This window comes from Montipora foliosa, chromosome 14 (assembly GCF_036669935.1).
Source record: "Montipora foliosa isolate CH-2021 chromosome 14, ASM3666993v2, whole genome shotgun sequence".
Classification (NCBI taxonomy): Eukaryota; Metazoa; Cnidaria; class Anthozoa; order Scleractinia; family Acroporidae; genus Montipora; species Montipora foliosa.
The window spans coordinates 23,065,901-23,078,400 of record NC_090882.1 but is presented as its reverse complement, the minus strand read 5'-3'; the positions used below and the strand labels follow the sequence as shown (position 1 = coordinate 23,078,400).

General features: G+C 37.8%; 2 protein-coding genes across 3 annotated transcripts in view; one reads left to right on the top strand and one right to left on the bottom strand.

Moving 5' to 3' along the window:
• LOC137985382 (ras guanyl-releasing protein 3-like) overlaps positions 1-6,075 on the bottom strand; it is a 38,102-nt gene extending 32,027 nt beyond the window's left edge. Inside the window, exons 1-6 of one of the 2 annotated variants that reach the window (XM_068832989.1) lie at positions 5,807-6,075; positions 5,465-5,610; positions 3,026-3,143; positions 2,175-2,246; positions 1,011-1,133; positions 5-170 (exon numbers count right to left, since the gene is read on the bottom strand). In XM_068832989.1, coding sequence (XP_068689090.1) covers positions 5-170; positions 1,011-1,133; positions 2,175-2,246; positions 3,026-3,143; positions 5,465-5,610; positions 5,807-5,886 — 705 coding nt within the window. In that variant the 5' untranslated portion in view covers positions 5,887-6,075. The remainder of the gene's footprint in view (positions 1-4; positions 171-1,010; positions 1,134-2,174; positions 2,247-3,025; positions 3,144-5,464; positions 5,611-5,806) is intronic. The other variant, XM_068832990.1, reaches the window with a different exon arrangement.
• A 101-nt stretch (positions 6,076-6,176) lies between these two features.
• LOC137985383 (rho GTPase-activating protein 21-like) overlaps positions 6,177-12,500 on the top strand; it is a 19,355-nt gene continuing 13,031 nt past the window's right edge. Inside the window, exons 1-8 of the mRNA XM_068832991.1 lie at positions 6,177-6,428; positions 7,357-7,454; positions 7,974-8,070; positions 8,882-9,455; positions 10,349-10,513; positions 10,607-10,724; positions 11,504-11,631; positions 11,989-12,181. Coding sequence (XP_068689092.1) covers positions 6,318-6,428; positions 7,357-7,454; positions 7,974-8,070; positions 8,882-9,455; positions 10,349-10,513; positions 10,607-10,724; positions 11,504-11,631; positions 11,989-12,181 — 1,484 coding nt within the window. The 5' untranslated portion in view covers positions 6,177-6,317. The remainder of the gene's footprint in view (positions 6,429-7,356; positions 7,455-7,973; positions 8,071-8,881; positions 9,456-10,348; positions 10,514-10,606; positions 10,725-11,503; positions 11,632-11,988; positions 12,182-12,500) is intronic.

The window sequence follows — 12,500 nt, the reverse complement described above, 5'->3', positions numbered from 1 at the left end:
TTACTGGTATTCTACGGAGCATTCTGTATTCAAGATAGGTAAGTTGCTCTGCGAGGGTACGTGCTGATATGTCTTTAAAAGCCAAAGAGCTTTTCCTCTCAACTGCCATTTCAGTTTGTTCACCAATTCCCGCTGTGCTGAAGTTTCGGGTTCGAAATACCTCTGCAGCACTACAATACAATCACCAGCATTAGTTACATTTGAAGATTTTGTTTCAGACCACTCAACATTAGCATCAATGTTATTAAAACACAGCTAGCTTCTTCATCATTAAAGGGGGAGAGATTTTGAGTGGATATAAAGGTTGTTGATTATTATTTTACTGTATGCAAAGGTATCAATAATTGCACAACCCAACAATTTTACAGATCATCACAGCAGGGCTACAAATCAATGAAAAAATCCAGTACTGTCACAATTTTGCGACAAAATACGAAAATTTAGTCGCAATTTAGCCAATTTTAGTCGCAAAATTGTCGCGCTGCATTACATTGTCAGTGGGTTTAAAGTCTGTTTACGAGCCAAGTGGCCCATCAGAGCTGGGGCTTATGCTGGCTTCTGTGGCATGAAGCGACTAGGAGTATTTCTACTCCCCCCCCGGATGGGATGCCAGTCCATCGCAGACATTTTACTTATCGCAAATGCGACTATATTATTGGTCGCAATTTTGATCCCTGTGCAGCTATGAACAATACTTTAAATAGTAGTAAAAAATGAAAGGAAAGCCTGAAAAATTCAGGCATGAACAGGATCAAATCCATGACCTAAGCGATAGCAGTGCAGTACTCACAAAAATTGAACAGTTCCAAGTTTGCTTGATAGCTTGATTGGTGGAATACTACACCAGTATTGCAGAAGTCATGGGTTTTCAAATCTGAATTTTTCAGGCTTTCCTTTCATTACTGCTAAAGTAGCGTTCATAACTGCGATGATCTCAAAACTTAACTTGTTTCATTCCCGCAGTTCAAATGCATATCTTTAAGACATTGTTGCTCCAATCTTAAACTTACACATTGGAAATGTCAATGGCTGATTTCTCCTCTTCGCAGTCTACATTTTCAGCAAATTCATTCAGCAATAAGGACAGTTTTTCATCTTTTCTGAAATCTGACCCATACGTTGATAACCAAAACCTGCACAATGGGTATAAATTCATAAATTTAAAACAAAACTCACTAGCTTTAGACTTTATCACTAAAATCATTTTAACAAAAAAATATAAGGTGTGAGAGAAATAAAAGCAGGGGATGTACAGTACACAGCAAATTTTTGGGGTGATGATGAGCTTTGGAAATCCTTTAATATTTTTAATTTGCTCTTTTCTTGTTATTTCAATTGCCAGTATTTTTTCTATAAAGCTTGACAAAAACAATATTGTTTATGTTGCGCGAGGAAGACTTGCATAACACGGTGAATTTTGTTTCCTCAATAATATTATAAACATAATTTTATTCAACCACCCAAGTGAGTGAATGTGAGAATTATATATATGTTCTTGAAATTGCCTTCATTGGAAATTCGGAAAAAATCCAAGGTGGGATTTGAACCCACGCTTACTTCGGTGGGTGGTCAGCGCATCTCAGACATACTTTAAGGTGACTGCGCAATGTAGTTATGAGCTACTGTATGCTGTCAGTTTTTATTTGGCTTTGTAACTGCATGATGCAGTTCGAGTCAAAGACCCACATTTCACTCTTGCTCACCACAGAATCTCCAGTTGCTTGGTGGTTAGAGCATTCAACTAGTTCACAGAGCGTCATGGGTTCAAATTCCATCAGGAGCTTGGATTTTTTTCCAAGTTTCCAAATTTATCCCCCAAATTAATTTTCATAGATCCTCAATATTATTTTCTTTGAAAGAAATAAAAACAGTCACAAGAAATGAACAAACCAGTCACCGGTTTGTAAGACGTGGTACGTTTAACAATAGATAGCCATGTGTGTGTTTTTGTGTACGATAATTGTACATTTATTGTACATTAAATGTACATCGTACAATATTTATTGTACATTTATTGTACATAAATTTGGAAACAATGTGCTACCAACAGTGCAGTAGATTAAGTGGCCAAGACAACAAAATAGGTGACGAATTTGTTGCTGGCAGCTATCTACTATAACAGTTTTTTGGGGAAAACCTGATGATAATGAACATTTCATCAGCTCAGTACTTACCCAACAGCAGCACAGATACTGGCTTTGTATTTTTTCTGGTTTTCATTCTTTGAGGCAGAGTACTCAGAATATCTTTTAAAAAGCTAAAGAAGTTAAAATGCTGTAAAATTACACATCTGTCTTGAAGTGGAGAAAATCACTAGATTACCATCTTGAGCTTGGGAACTGGTGCCTTTAAATTTGGTGGGGAGGGGTCTCTCATATTATCCAGGAACAACCAGACGGTATCCATGGGAACCTTGAGAATAGGAAATGCCTCTAAAACAATTGCTAACTGTCTCTGTTCGACCTAAAAGCATCAAACTTGGCTGGGAGGCCAATCTTAATGTTATCTTTCATGTGATGGTGTCAATTTATCGATTGGTTCAAATTTGAAAATCGCCCCAGTTCCCTGCGCAATTCCGGAATGGCCTATTGTGTATGATAAAGTAGCATCCATATTCAAATGTGCAAATCCCTGGAACAAAACATTTTATTCCCAAAGGGTTTGAATTGGGTACAACAATGAGCTATCCGATTAGGTCTATTTGGTAGCACTTTCGGAGGCTTGACAATAAGACTTTTCGTCCCCAATGGCAAGATCTATGTGAAGCACAAGACAGATGCAATAAGCTACCCATCCCTGCAGGCTAGAGACTGGGAGCCCTTTGTGCCTCCAATGCGGGTCAATAATTGACCCACATTGGAGGCACATATTATTGGCTTGAGATAAACTTCCCTTAAATATAAAATAATTTAGCTACATGATATTCCCATATGGTAACCACACAGGCATTGTTGAGATGGTATTGCGACCTCCTGAAGGGGCAACCACAAAAAAGTCATAATAATATTGTTACTGACAAGGATACCGTTGCTTAAGCTTCTTCAACAGCTCTTCCGAGGAAAGGAACCATTTGTGCACCATAAACACACAATTTGAAAGAAACGGTTCCATTGACGTACTTGAGTTTTGCCCAATTCCACATGCTGTGAAGAGAATGATGTCAATAGTTATATAATGATCAGGAAAAACCTATTTCGTATCAACTTTCAAAACACGCATATGTAATTTTTATTAGTGTGTCGAAAGTAGATGCGAAATAGGTGTTTCCTGACTAAAGTAATATTAAGTAATACTTTCTTGGCTCCAAAAGGTGAAATTTCACAGAGTGATAGTTCTACAGTGGAACCCTGCTATAACGAAGTGCCATGGTAGTGAAAAAAAAGTTCTTCCTAGAGGGGTCTTTGTTATGGCGAAGACCCCGTTGTTCGTTATAACGCGGTCTTTGTTGTAACGGGGTTCCACTGTATCATGGTACCCGGTATTAACATGGTGACAGTGAAAGATTCTGTATTTTCATTTTGGCTCAAGAATAAGTCCAAATTCAACATTAGAGGGCACACAGTTTCTTCGCTGCCAGAGACTTAAGGCCCGTGCAAATGCTCGCAACATTGTTGGCCAACAAGATGCAACATTGTTGGGCCCAACATGTTGCAAGCGTTCACACACCATGTTGTGTGTTGTTGTGAATTGTTGGAAGCTGTTGGATGAAGTTTGAAACTGGTCAACCTTCAGAGCCAACAAGTGCCAACATTTCTATTGTTTTGCGGTCATCGAATCGTGGTCCAACAAAACAATGTTGCTTTCGTTTGCACAGCACATCCAACAATGTTGCTCCGGCGCACACGCACTACATGCCACGTATCCACACAAATACATGCTAACAAGAAATCAACATGGCATCGGAGATGGAAAACATCCCAGAGTCCTTTGTATTCTCATCTAAAGACCCAACATGTTGTGACTTGTTGCGAGCGTTTGCACACATCTGCTAACATCGCGCAACAAGAGACAACATTGTTGGGCCCAACAATGTTGTGTGTTGTTGTGAGCGTTTGCACCATCCTTAATTTTTGTTTCGTTTCCTCAGAAACGAAACGTATCTATTTTGACTTAGGGGTGAACTATTTACACAATGAGGTAGAGTGGTCAATCAAAACAGAGTTTGTAATTGAAAATCTGAACATCTATGAGATGCAAAAACAAACTTGTGAACATGTAAACCTGAAGTACAGCAAGTCAATATTGACAAGCACAAAAGCGAAGGAAATGGATTATAGATAGGAGGTTTTGACTATATGAATGGTTTTGGGTTAAATTAAAACCATATATTGCTGAAAAATTCAAAGTTCTCTCTCTTCAATGTTAATGAATAATGTAAACAATCTTCGCATGTAGTAATAAACTGGATTAACTGGTGTTATATTGTTAAGCTAGAACTGCCAAGGTTCATATGTAACACATGTAATAGAAGATTCACAGAAAACTAAATTTGAAAAGTTATGCAGTGATATTTGAAGGTAAAATAGGTATTTGTAGACAAGAATCGGTCCTTCTCTTTAAAGAGGCCCTGCCGGGGGGGGGGGGGGGGGGGGGGGGAGGTCCACGTCACTAGTCTGAATTTGTCTCAGTAAACAGCAAGAGCGTTTAAAGGGGTTCGCCATGAATCAAGAGAGATGGAGAGTGGGAGTTAGAAAGATTGCTTTGTGAATGTTTCACATTGCTGTGACCCTTGCTGTCGGAAATTCAACAAAAAGGATGTCATTTGTCACAATTTTACTTTGAGTGCTATCGCTACTTTCTACGTTTTAGGCCATGCCGCTTGTCGGAATTTACCCTGGCAGAGCCTCTTTAATGGTTGAGATTCCTTGACACTCTGTATCAGTCTTCTCACCGTTCAGAGACTTGGCGTCCACATTTCTATCTTTAGTCTATAGACGAAGCTCAATCAATATGATAAAAAGATACTGTATTTTATCTTTTCTCCTGCCCTTAGCCATTCTAGAAACAAAACACTCTTTCTTTTTGAAATAGTTTCTTGTTCATACTGAGTAACATAAACGAAATTTAATTTCCTTTCTGGTCATCCTTTTAGGTGTACTTCAAAACTTCAAAAATGTTTTCACAGGAACTACCACATTAAACATTGAGAACTTACTTCTGAGCTGCTCATGCATCTACTAATGCTTGAAAATTACTGTAGCAATATCACTCTCTTTCTTTCGTGTTTGCGATTAATAGCTGAAGTATGCTAATACTGAGTTTTTCACAATATTGGCATACGTATTCCAATATTGTGCCTATGGAGCCCAGTATTGGAACGAGGTGTCGGCTGATGTCAACCACAACAATGGATAAGCCATCAAAACATTTTTAATGTTACATTCGGATGTGCAAAGAAAACAAAAAATGTCGCAGATAAAAACAATTACTGGTCGCACTAAAACACAAGAGATGAAAAGATTACCAAATTCTTCGGCACAGAAATCGACAAGTTTGTCGACTGAAGCAGCGCGCGGATATCTAGTCTGCTCTTCTTCAGAAACATCACCTCCATCAACTTCGACTTCATCTTGTTGTTCATTCATTGTCGGCTTCACGTCGTCTTCTGACCTTTGATAACGACGATAAACATTTCACAAATCTTTAACAGCAAACAGTAGGTACTATAGTTACTCTTAAAATCTTTACCACGCTCAAATGAATTTAAGCTCAGCTCATGTCTGAAAGGACACATTAAGAATGGTTAACTTCGACCGGTGACTTTGCCAGACAAAGACAAGACAAAGCGACAATCAAATAAACTTACTGAGAGTCAGCACTACCTCTGTCAGAAATTTGAAACCGTTTATCGAACCTTTTAGTCGGCGTTTTGTATAGCATAAACATATTTTTGTAAGCTCACCTCCAGCGGTAAGTGAACGCTTAAAATTCAGCATCAATTTTTGCCGGAGATAATGCACAAAAAATTAAAATCTTCCAAAGAATTCACCCCCATCATAAGCGATGAAGGAAATTTCCCACTCAAGCACTCTAAAGTCGTCACCAAAGAAGATTACACATATCGTCTGACAGGAAACCCGGAGCAACCTGCTTCGCTAAATACAAATTTCACTTCATCCGGTCACGTTTGGTTTATCTATATTCGGTAATATTCGGCTATCTTCGGAACTCTTCCTCTATGGTTCGTTGATTATCGTTTCAAACTCGCTTATCACAAGCTGAACCAATCAAATTTCCAGAGCGGTTGGTCACAGTTTTCGAATTTTCATATCGATGTTTGACAAAGAAAGTAATAGTTTTGGAAATCAGATTTAAGAATGAAGGATTTATCTGCCATCGATTTTAAAGACAATGTTCGATTTGTTGTGAGGCGTTATCTCAAGACTCTGGGAATTAAAGTTCCCAAGCAGAAAGGCAGCAAAACCCAAGTAAGTTGCGCTTAAATCTAAATGTCTTTTCTCAATATGGCGCTGATCGGTTTTTTTGCATTGTGTATTCTCCGAATTCGTTCCTTTTTTCTTCATCAATACGTTTGATTGTCACTGTTTTATATCCTTTCTTGAAAAATAGCTTTTTGATGGTCGTGAATGTCAAAGCAAGCGTGCTGTTTGGGATAGGGTAAAAAAGTTCGAAGTGTACAAAAAAATTGCAACACTAGAATTAGGACAAGCTATTAAATTGTAAAATTGAAGACAGTTCTTGTCGTTTATATTACTCTACTTAATGATTCAAACGATCGATCGATCAAAAATGGAGAGACTAAAATATCTTTCTGAGGTCCTACACTTTGTAAGGATGTTCTACACTTTGTAAGGAAAGTTATCGTCTGCGTTCTTTAAATATAAATAATTGAAATTATAGTTCTTTCTCAGGACTGGATTAAAACTGCTATATTTTGTTTTTTCCCCAATGAAATGTCTTGCGAGTGGTTAAGATTCGATGGTAAAGTGTTCATGTACTATTGACAAAAATATGTGTCAGTGATTAATCTTTTCAGTTATTTATAACGGCAGTATAACAGCTCTTGTAAGTTTGCTGTTGTTCTGTATTGTGGCAACTTCTGTTGCTTTTGAGTCTAAGTTATTGTTTTGAGTCTTGTTTACTGTTTCATTTGTGATTATGGATCTTTATGATAATGACGATAATCTTGATAATGATGGATGTTCTGTCTTCTGACTAACCAGTAGGCAGTGCATGCTTAGTTATTTTCAACAATCATTTTAAAAAAGTTCAGTTTGTTTGGTTCTGGTAATCAGTTGATATTTATTTGTTGTGTGCAGGCTTGAAATATTTTGCAAGCTAGACCTTTACCGAGTGAATTTACTTCTGACTAATAAACATATGTTTCTGTAACAGCCATCTGTTGACAGCAACAAAAGTGGAGTATTTGGGGTGTGTCTGGATAAGGTGCCATCTGTCAATGTAGGAGAAGATTTTTACTGCACTGTCCCTAAGTAAGTAGAAATAATTATATTATGAAAAGTCAGCAAAAATAAAAAACCGCATGCAGTTCTAAGTCTTGTTCAAACATCCATGGATGATTTTACATGTATATCCTAGCATAAATCAAATAAGGGCTTTGATTGAGTTACCCAATGGATCAGATAAAACTCTGCAGTTCCTTGTATTCCTCTATATAAGGGACTCTGATATTATAAAATTATGAATGAAGGTGATAGTTTCTAAAGAAACTGTGGTGCTGCGTCGGTGGGGAAGTAGTATACAAAAATTTGGTTTATCAACGGATTTGATAATGTAAATTGGCCACCGTACAGAGATTCTAAAAGCTGACGTTTCGAGCGTTAGCCCTTCGTTGGATTCACTCTGATGAAAGTCTAACGCTCAAAACGTCAGCTTTTAGAATCTCTGTACGGTGGCCAATTTACATTATTAACTCCATTGATAAACCAAATTTCTGATATTATAAGTTGTCAAAGAGAAACATTTATTCGCAAATTATTTATTGTACTTAGATTCTTGGTGGATTCTGCAAACTTTCTACAGCAACATTTATCAACAGAAGGTCTCTTTAGAAAGTCTGGATCAATTCAACGTCAGAAGCTGCTCAAGGTAACATGAGACATAAGGTTCCTGATTAAATGCATGTGAAGAAGCCTGTCAAATGGCTCCCTTTAGCACCCAGGTGGCTGAACAGTTCAGTAATTAAGAGCAGTGTGGTGTGCAACACACTTACACAGTCATGGCCAGTTCCAGTCCTGTCTAAGCCTGTTTTTTTAGGCTTCTTTAAAGGGACAGTGTCAAGCTATTGTAGTCAAACTTCAAAACACTAAGGCCCGTTTCAAACGTCGAACTTTGCATGTGCCGAATCTAATGCAATAATACAAATGAGAAAAATCTATTGTTTTTGCTCATTTGCATTAGTTTCAGCACATGTAAAGTTCTTTGATTGAAATGGGCCTAAAAGACGTCTTTCCATCGATGAAGACCAAAAAAATAATGCTGTAGTTTTGTTATCAATAACCACTGTAGTGCACTGAAGCTATTCTTTGTTGTTTGCGGCCAAGGATGGAGAGGATGAAAATGGAGGACTGTGGCTCGGTTGCCATGGTGACCTCCTTGCTGCTGAGGAGAGTGCTCCCCCTTTCTTGCTGCCTTTAATTTGTGGCACCTACCCTCCAGTAAATTGGCGAAGTGTTTTAAAAACTGTTGCCTGTCAGTTGCAGACCTCGGAAAAAAAATCCTCCCACACTCAGCGCAGTTGTTCCACTTATAACTGTAATGATTTTTGGCTTACAAAAACCCCCTAAATTTGTGTACAACCTTTAAGGTACATCCTTTTAAGGTAACTTTCAAATTGTTAACTTAAAACTGCTTTTCCTGCATCTAGTATCAATGAATATAACTGCAATTCTTTTTTCAGCAAAAAGCTGATCTTGGAGAAGAACTCCAAAATGTGCAGCCTCATGATGTTGCAAGCTTGGTAAAGCAGTTCTTTAGGCAGTTACCTGAGCCATTGTTAACCAACTACCTCCATGACTGCTTCATTAAAACCCAGCGTTTAGAAGATGAGGGTGATCAAATTGAGGCTGTTCTACTTCTTTGTCTTCTGCTCCCCATTGCACATCTTACCACTCTACAGTTCATGATGAAGTTCCTGGCCAAAGTCGCTTCATGCTCACAGCAAAGCAAAATGGGAACCAATAATCTAGCTATTGTCTTAACTCCCAATCTGATTCACAGCACAAAAAGGGAAGGAAACAGTGCTGCATCTGAGAAGCAATTGAAGGAACAGACTGCTGTTATAGATACACTTTTGAGAAATGCTGAAAAAATTGGCTTGGTTAGCGAGGACATCTATGAACGAGCAAAAATGATTGATGATGATATTGTTGATTCCCTGACTCAATCATCTGGCGATGAATTAGATGTTGACTACATAAAAAGGGGCAACAAGAGACAGTCGCGACCAAGGTCTAGAACTGGCTCGCTTTCTGGTATGTTTAGAACTTAATTAATAATCTTCCTTCATTCTTGCCAGGATTTCAGTAGTAAATGAAACAATTACATGTAGATTTAATATTATTCCTTTTGCAGACTGTTGGCCAGGAACTAGTTACCTACAGTTCTGCGATTGTTAGCCAGCCATAGCGACCTTCAGATTGGTGTATGAGAACAACTCAGAATACAAGTTTTTTGTACAACTGAAACTGCTACTCATAGTCATCCCTGTACCTCAATCTGAAGGTCGCTAATAATACTTATTGGCCATTAATAACTGTCTCTCAAACGCAACTGTTTTTTCTTTTAACAAAATTTTAGTTTCTAAAGAAACTGTGGTACTGCATCGGTGGGAGATTGAAACAGAAATTGATTTTATCAATTGAAAGGAGTTGATAAAGGTCTAATAATTAACCACCGTGAAAGATTTGGAAAGCTTTCCAAATCTTTCACGGTGGTTATTCAACCTTTATCAACTTGTTTGATAAAATCAATTTCTGTTTTTTCTTTTACCTGATTGAGTGAAGATGTTGGCCATAACCAAATGCATTAGAAGGTTTTGACGGACTGTACCAGGGCACAGTCTGCCATTTATTTGACACATCAGACATTAATGTACACATCTCATTTGTTACTTACCGGTAAATTGAAATTACATTATTGTCCTGACTGTAAAAACTGAAACTCATAACAGGCTTCTTTGTTGTTCATCTTTTACTTAAAGCTAGGACAACACCCAGGTACAGACCATTTTCAACACTTCGAGTACTGGCCCCACTTCATAGTAGATCATAAAGCATGCAGTTTGGTAAAACAAAACAAACCAACTTGGATCTTGAACCTACCACTTAATTTATAGTGCCTTAAATTTGGCTTGCACTTTCCACAGGGTTTGTGACTGGTCTAGGCCAAAGGTTCAAAACTTCATCATCTCGAGCACCTCATGCTCCTTTCAATGGTAACCCTGCCCACAGACGTTCCAAAAGTGTCAAAGCTGAACTAATGCGAAACAAGGAAAAGTATTGTCTTGATGATGCTGTTTTGGACAAGAAAGGTACAAGTACATTGTAGATCCTGTAGATTTCAGATGTACGTGTAATTTGCAATGCCTAACTTAGATTTAATTAACTAGCGTGAATATTTGCAGAAGACTGCGAGCTGGAGAATTTTGTGCTCCGCAACAGTCAAAGGATGAGCCTAAGGCTTTACAACAAGCGTCGACCAAATGATCCTAATGTCTCAACACTGTCTCCTTCAAGTAAAAGGTTGGTACACTGGAACGTACATGTAATCATTACACCCCTGCATCATAACAGTAATAGATAAAACTTTATATAAGCTTAGGACACTTATGGTTAAATATGGTACAGTTAAATTATCTATTGGATTCTCTTTGCAATAAAATTATATAATAAAATTATGAAAAAAAAAACAATAAGACGGTTGCCAAAAGATCTGCCAAAGACTTTAAAGGAGCCATAGCTATGTCACACAAAATGATGTAAAAAAATATAAAAAAAATAAAAGAAATACATAAAAAGGAAAGAGAAGTGTGGCTGGACACAAATGGACAAGATTAAAACAGATTGCATTTGCGTAATCTTGAAAACAAAAGTCAAAAGTTGGCCTGACATTTTTCAAGTTTATGGCAAATCGCCTGGATAAAGGTAGCTTTTGTTCAGAATCATCTTGTTTGTAATATAATGTAACGATAATTTTATCAGGAAAGGAATTCCACATTACCATCAAGGCTGCTGCCTAAGAAAATTTTAAAGAGGCCCTCAGAGCTAAACGCTGAGAACTTAGGAGCCCAACATATGAAGTGAAAGGTGTTGCTGTGAAAAATTAAGGCGCCCAGAGCTATTCTTTGGGAGCCCCAGGCTACCGGGCTCCTGTTAGGCAACAGCCTTGACCATTTTTGAGTTTTAAACTCATGATTAAATAAAGATTTCGCCTAAACACCCTAAAATCATGTGACATAGCTCCTTTAAGTATTCTCTTCAAAAATACTCATTCTAAGCAAAAATTTCCTGTACTTTTGAAGGCGAGCACTGCTGACAGATGTGACCAATGATCAGGGAATTAGTCATCCACGTCTTGTGTCAGCTTCCACTCAGATGTTCACAACACCTATAAAACCACTGATGCCTTCAAAACCACTGCATCAAATGGGTAAGCTTCTTGTTAACGGGCAGGAACAAAAGTCAGACCGGACCAACTTGGATCGCTCACCTCGGATCAAGCGAAAAATGGTTTTGTAAGCCAAAACTATTTGACGTTTGTGCAATTTCACCAAGGTTAGCTTAAAGATTAGGGCTGGGGTGATTTCTCGAGGCCTTATCCTATTTTTTACATTGATCCAAATTGATCCAAGTTTATTTATAATACTTGGTTTAATGTGTGATGTTCAGCTTGACCTTAAATAATGTGGAAATTGCATTAATAGGTTGGAATTATTGAGAGGTGTACAAATTATATTAATAATTTATTAATAATAAAGAATTAATTGATGGTCTGTTGTTTTTTCAGTTAAGCCAGGACACAGTAGGATCCTTTTGTCAAACGAAACAGAGCATGTCAAGGTTGTGGATACCATGTCTTATGTGCCATCGCCAAATGGCAAATGCTCATCTCCAGCCATGTCATCATCCAGCAATGATTTGTTGGTTCAGTCACCTGGCAACAGTAAGAATGGAACTCCAAGGAGAAGGATAAGACGAAGGTAATTACCGCAGTTGAGTGGAATCCAAAGGAAGGAGATTTATCAAAGGGGCAGACTGTCACGGATTGTTAATAAAAATCTGGAAAGCAAAGAAGACCTGTTTACCCATGGCAAACGAAAATTAATGGCCAAATTTTCTTTAAAACGGCTATTTTAGCTCGCAGAAACCACTTTAAAGTGTTTTTGATTACATGTGAAGCCAAGTTAAAATGAATGCCAACTTGAAAACGTTGGGCCAACGTTTTCAAGTTCTCCCCTTGCATCTCAGATGAACTCCGTAGTAACTTAGTGTGGCTCATTTTTCTTTTACAATTTAACC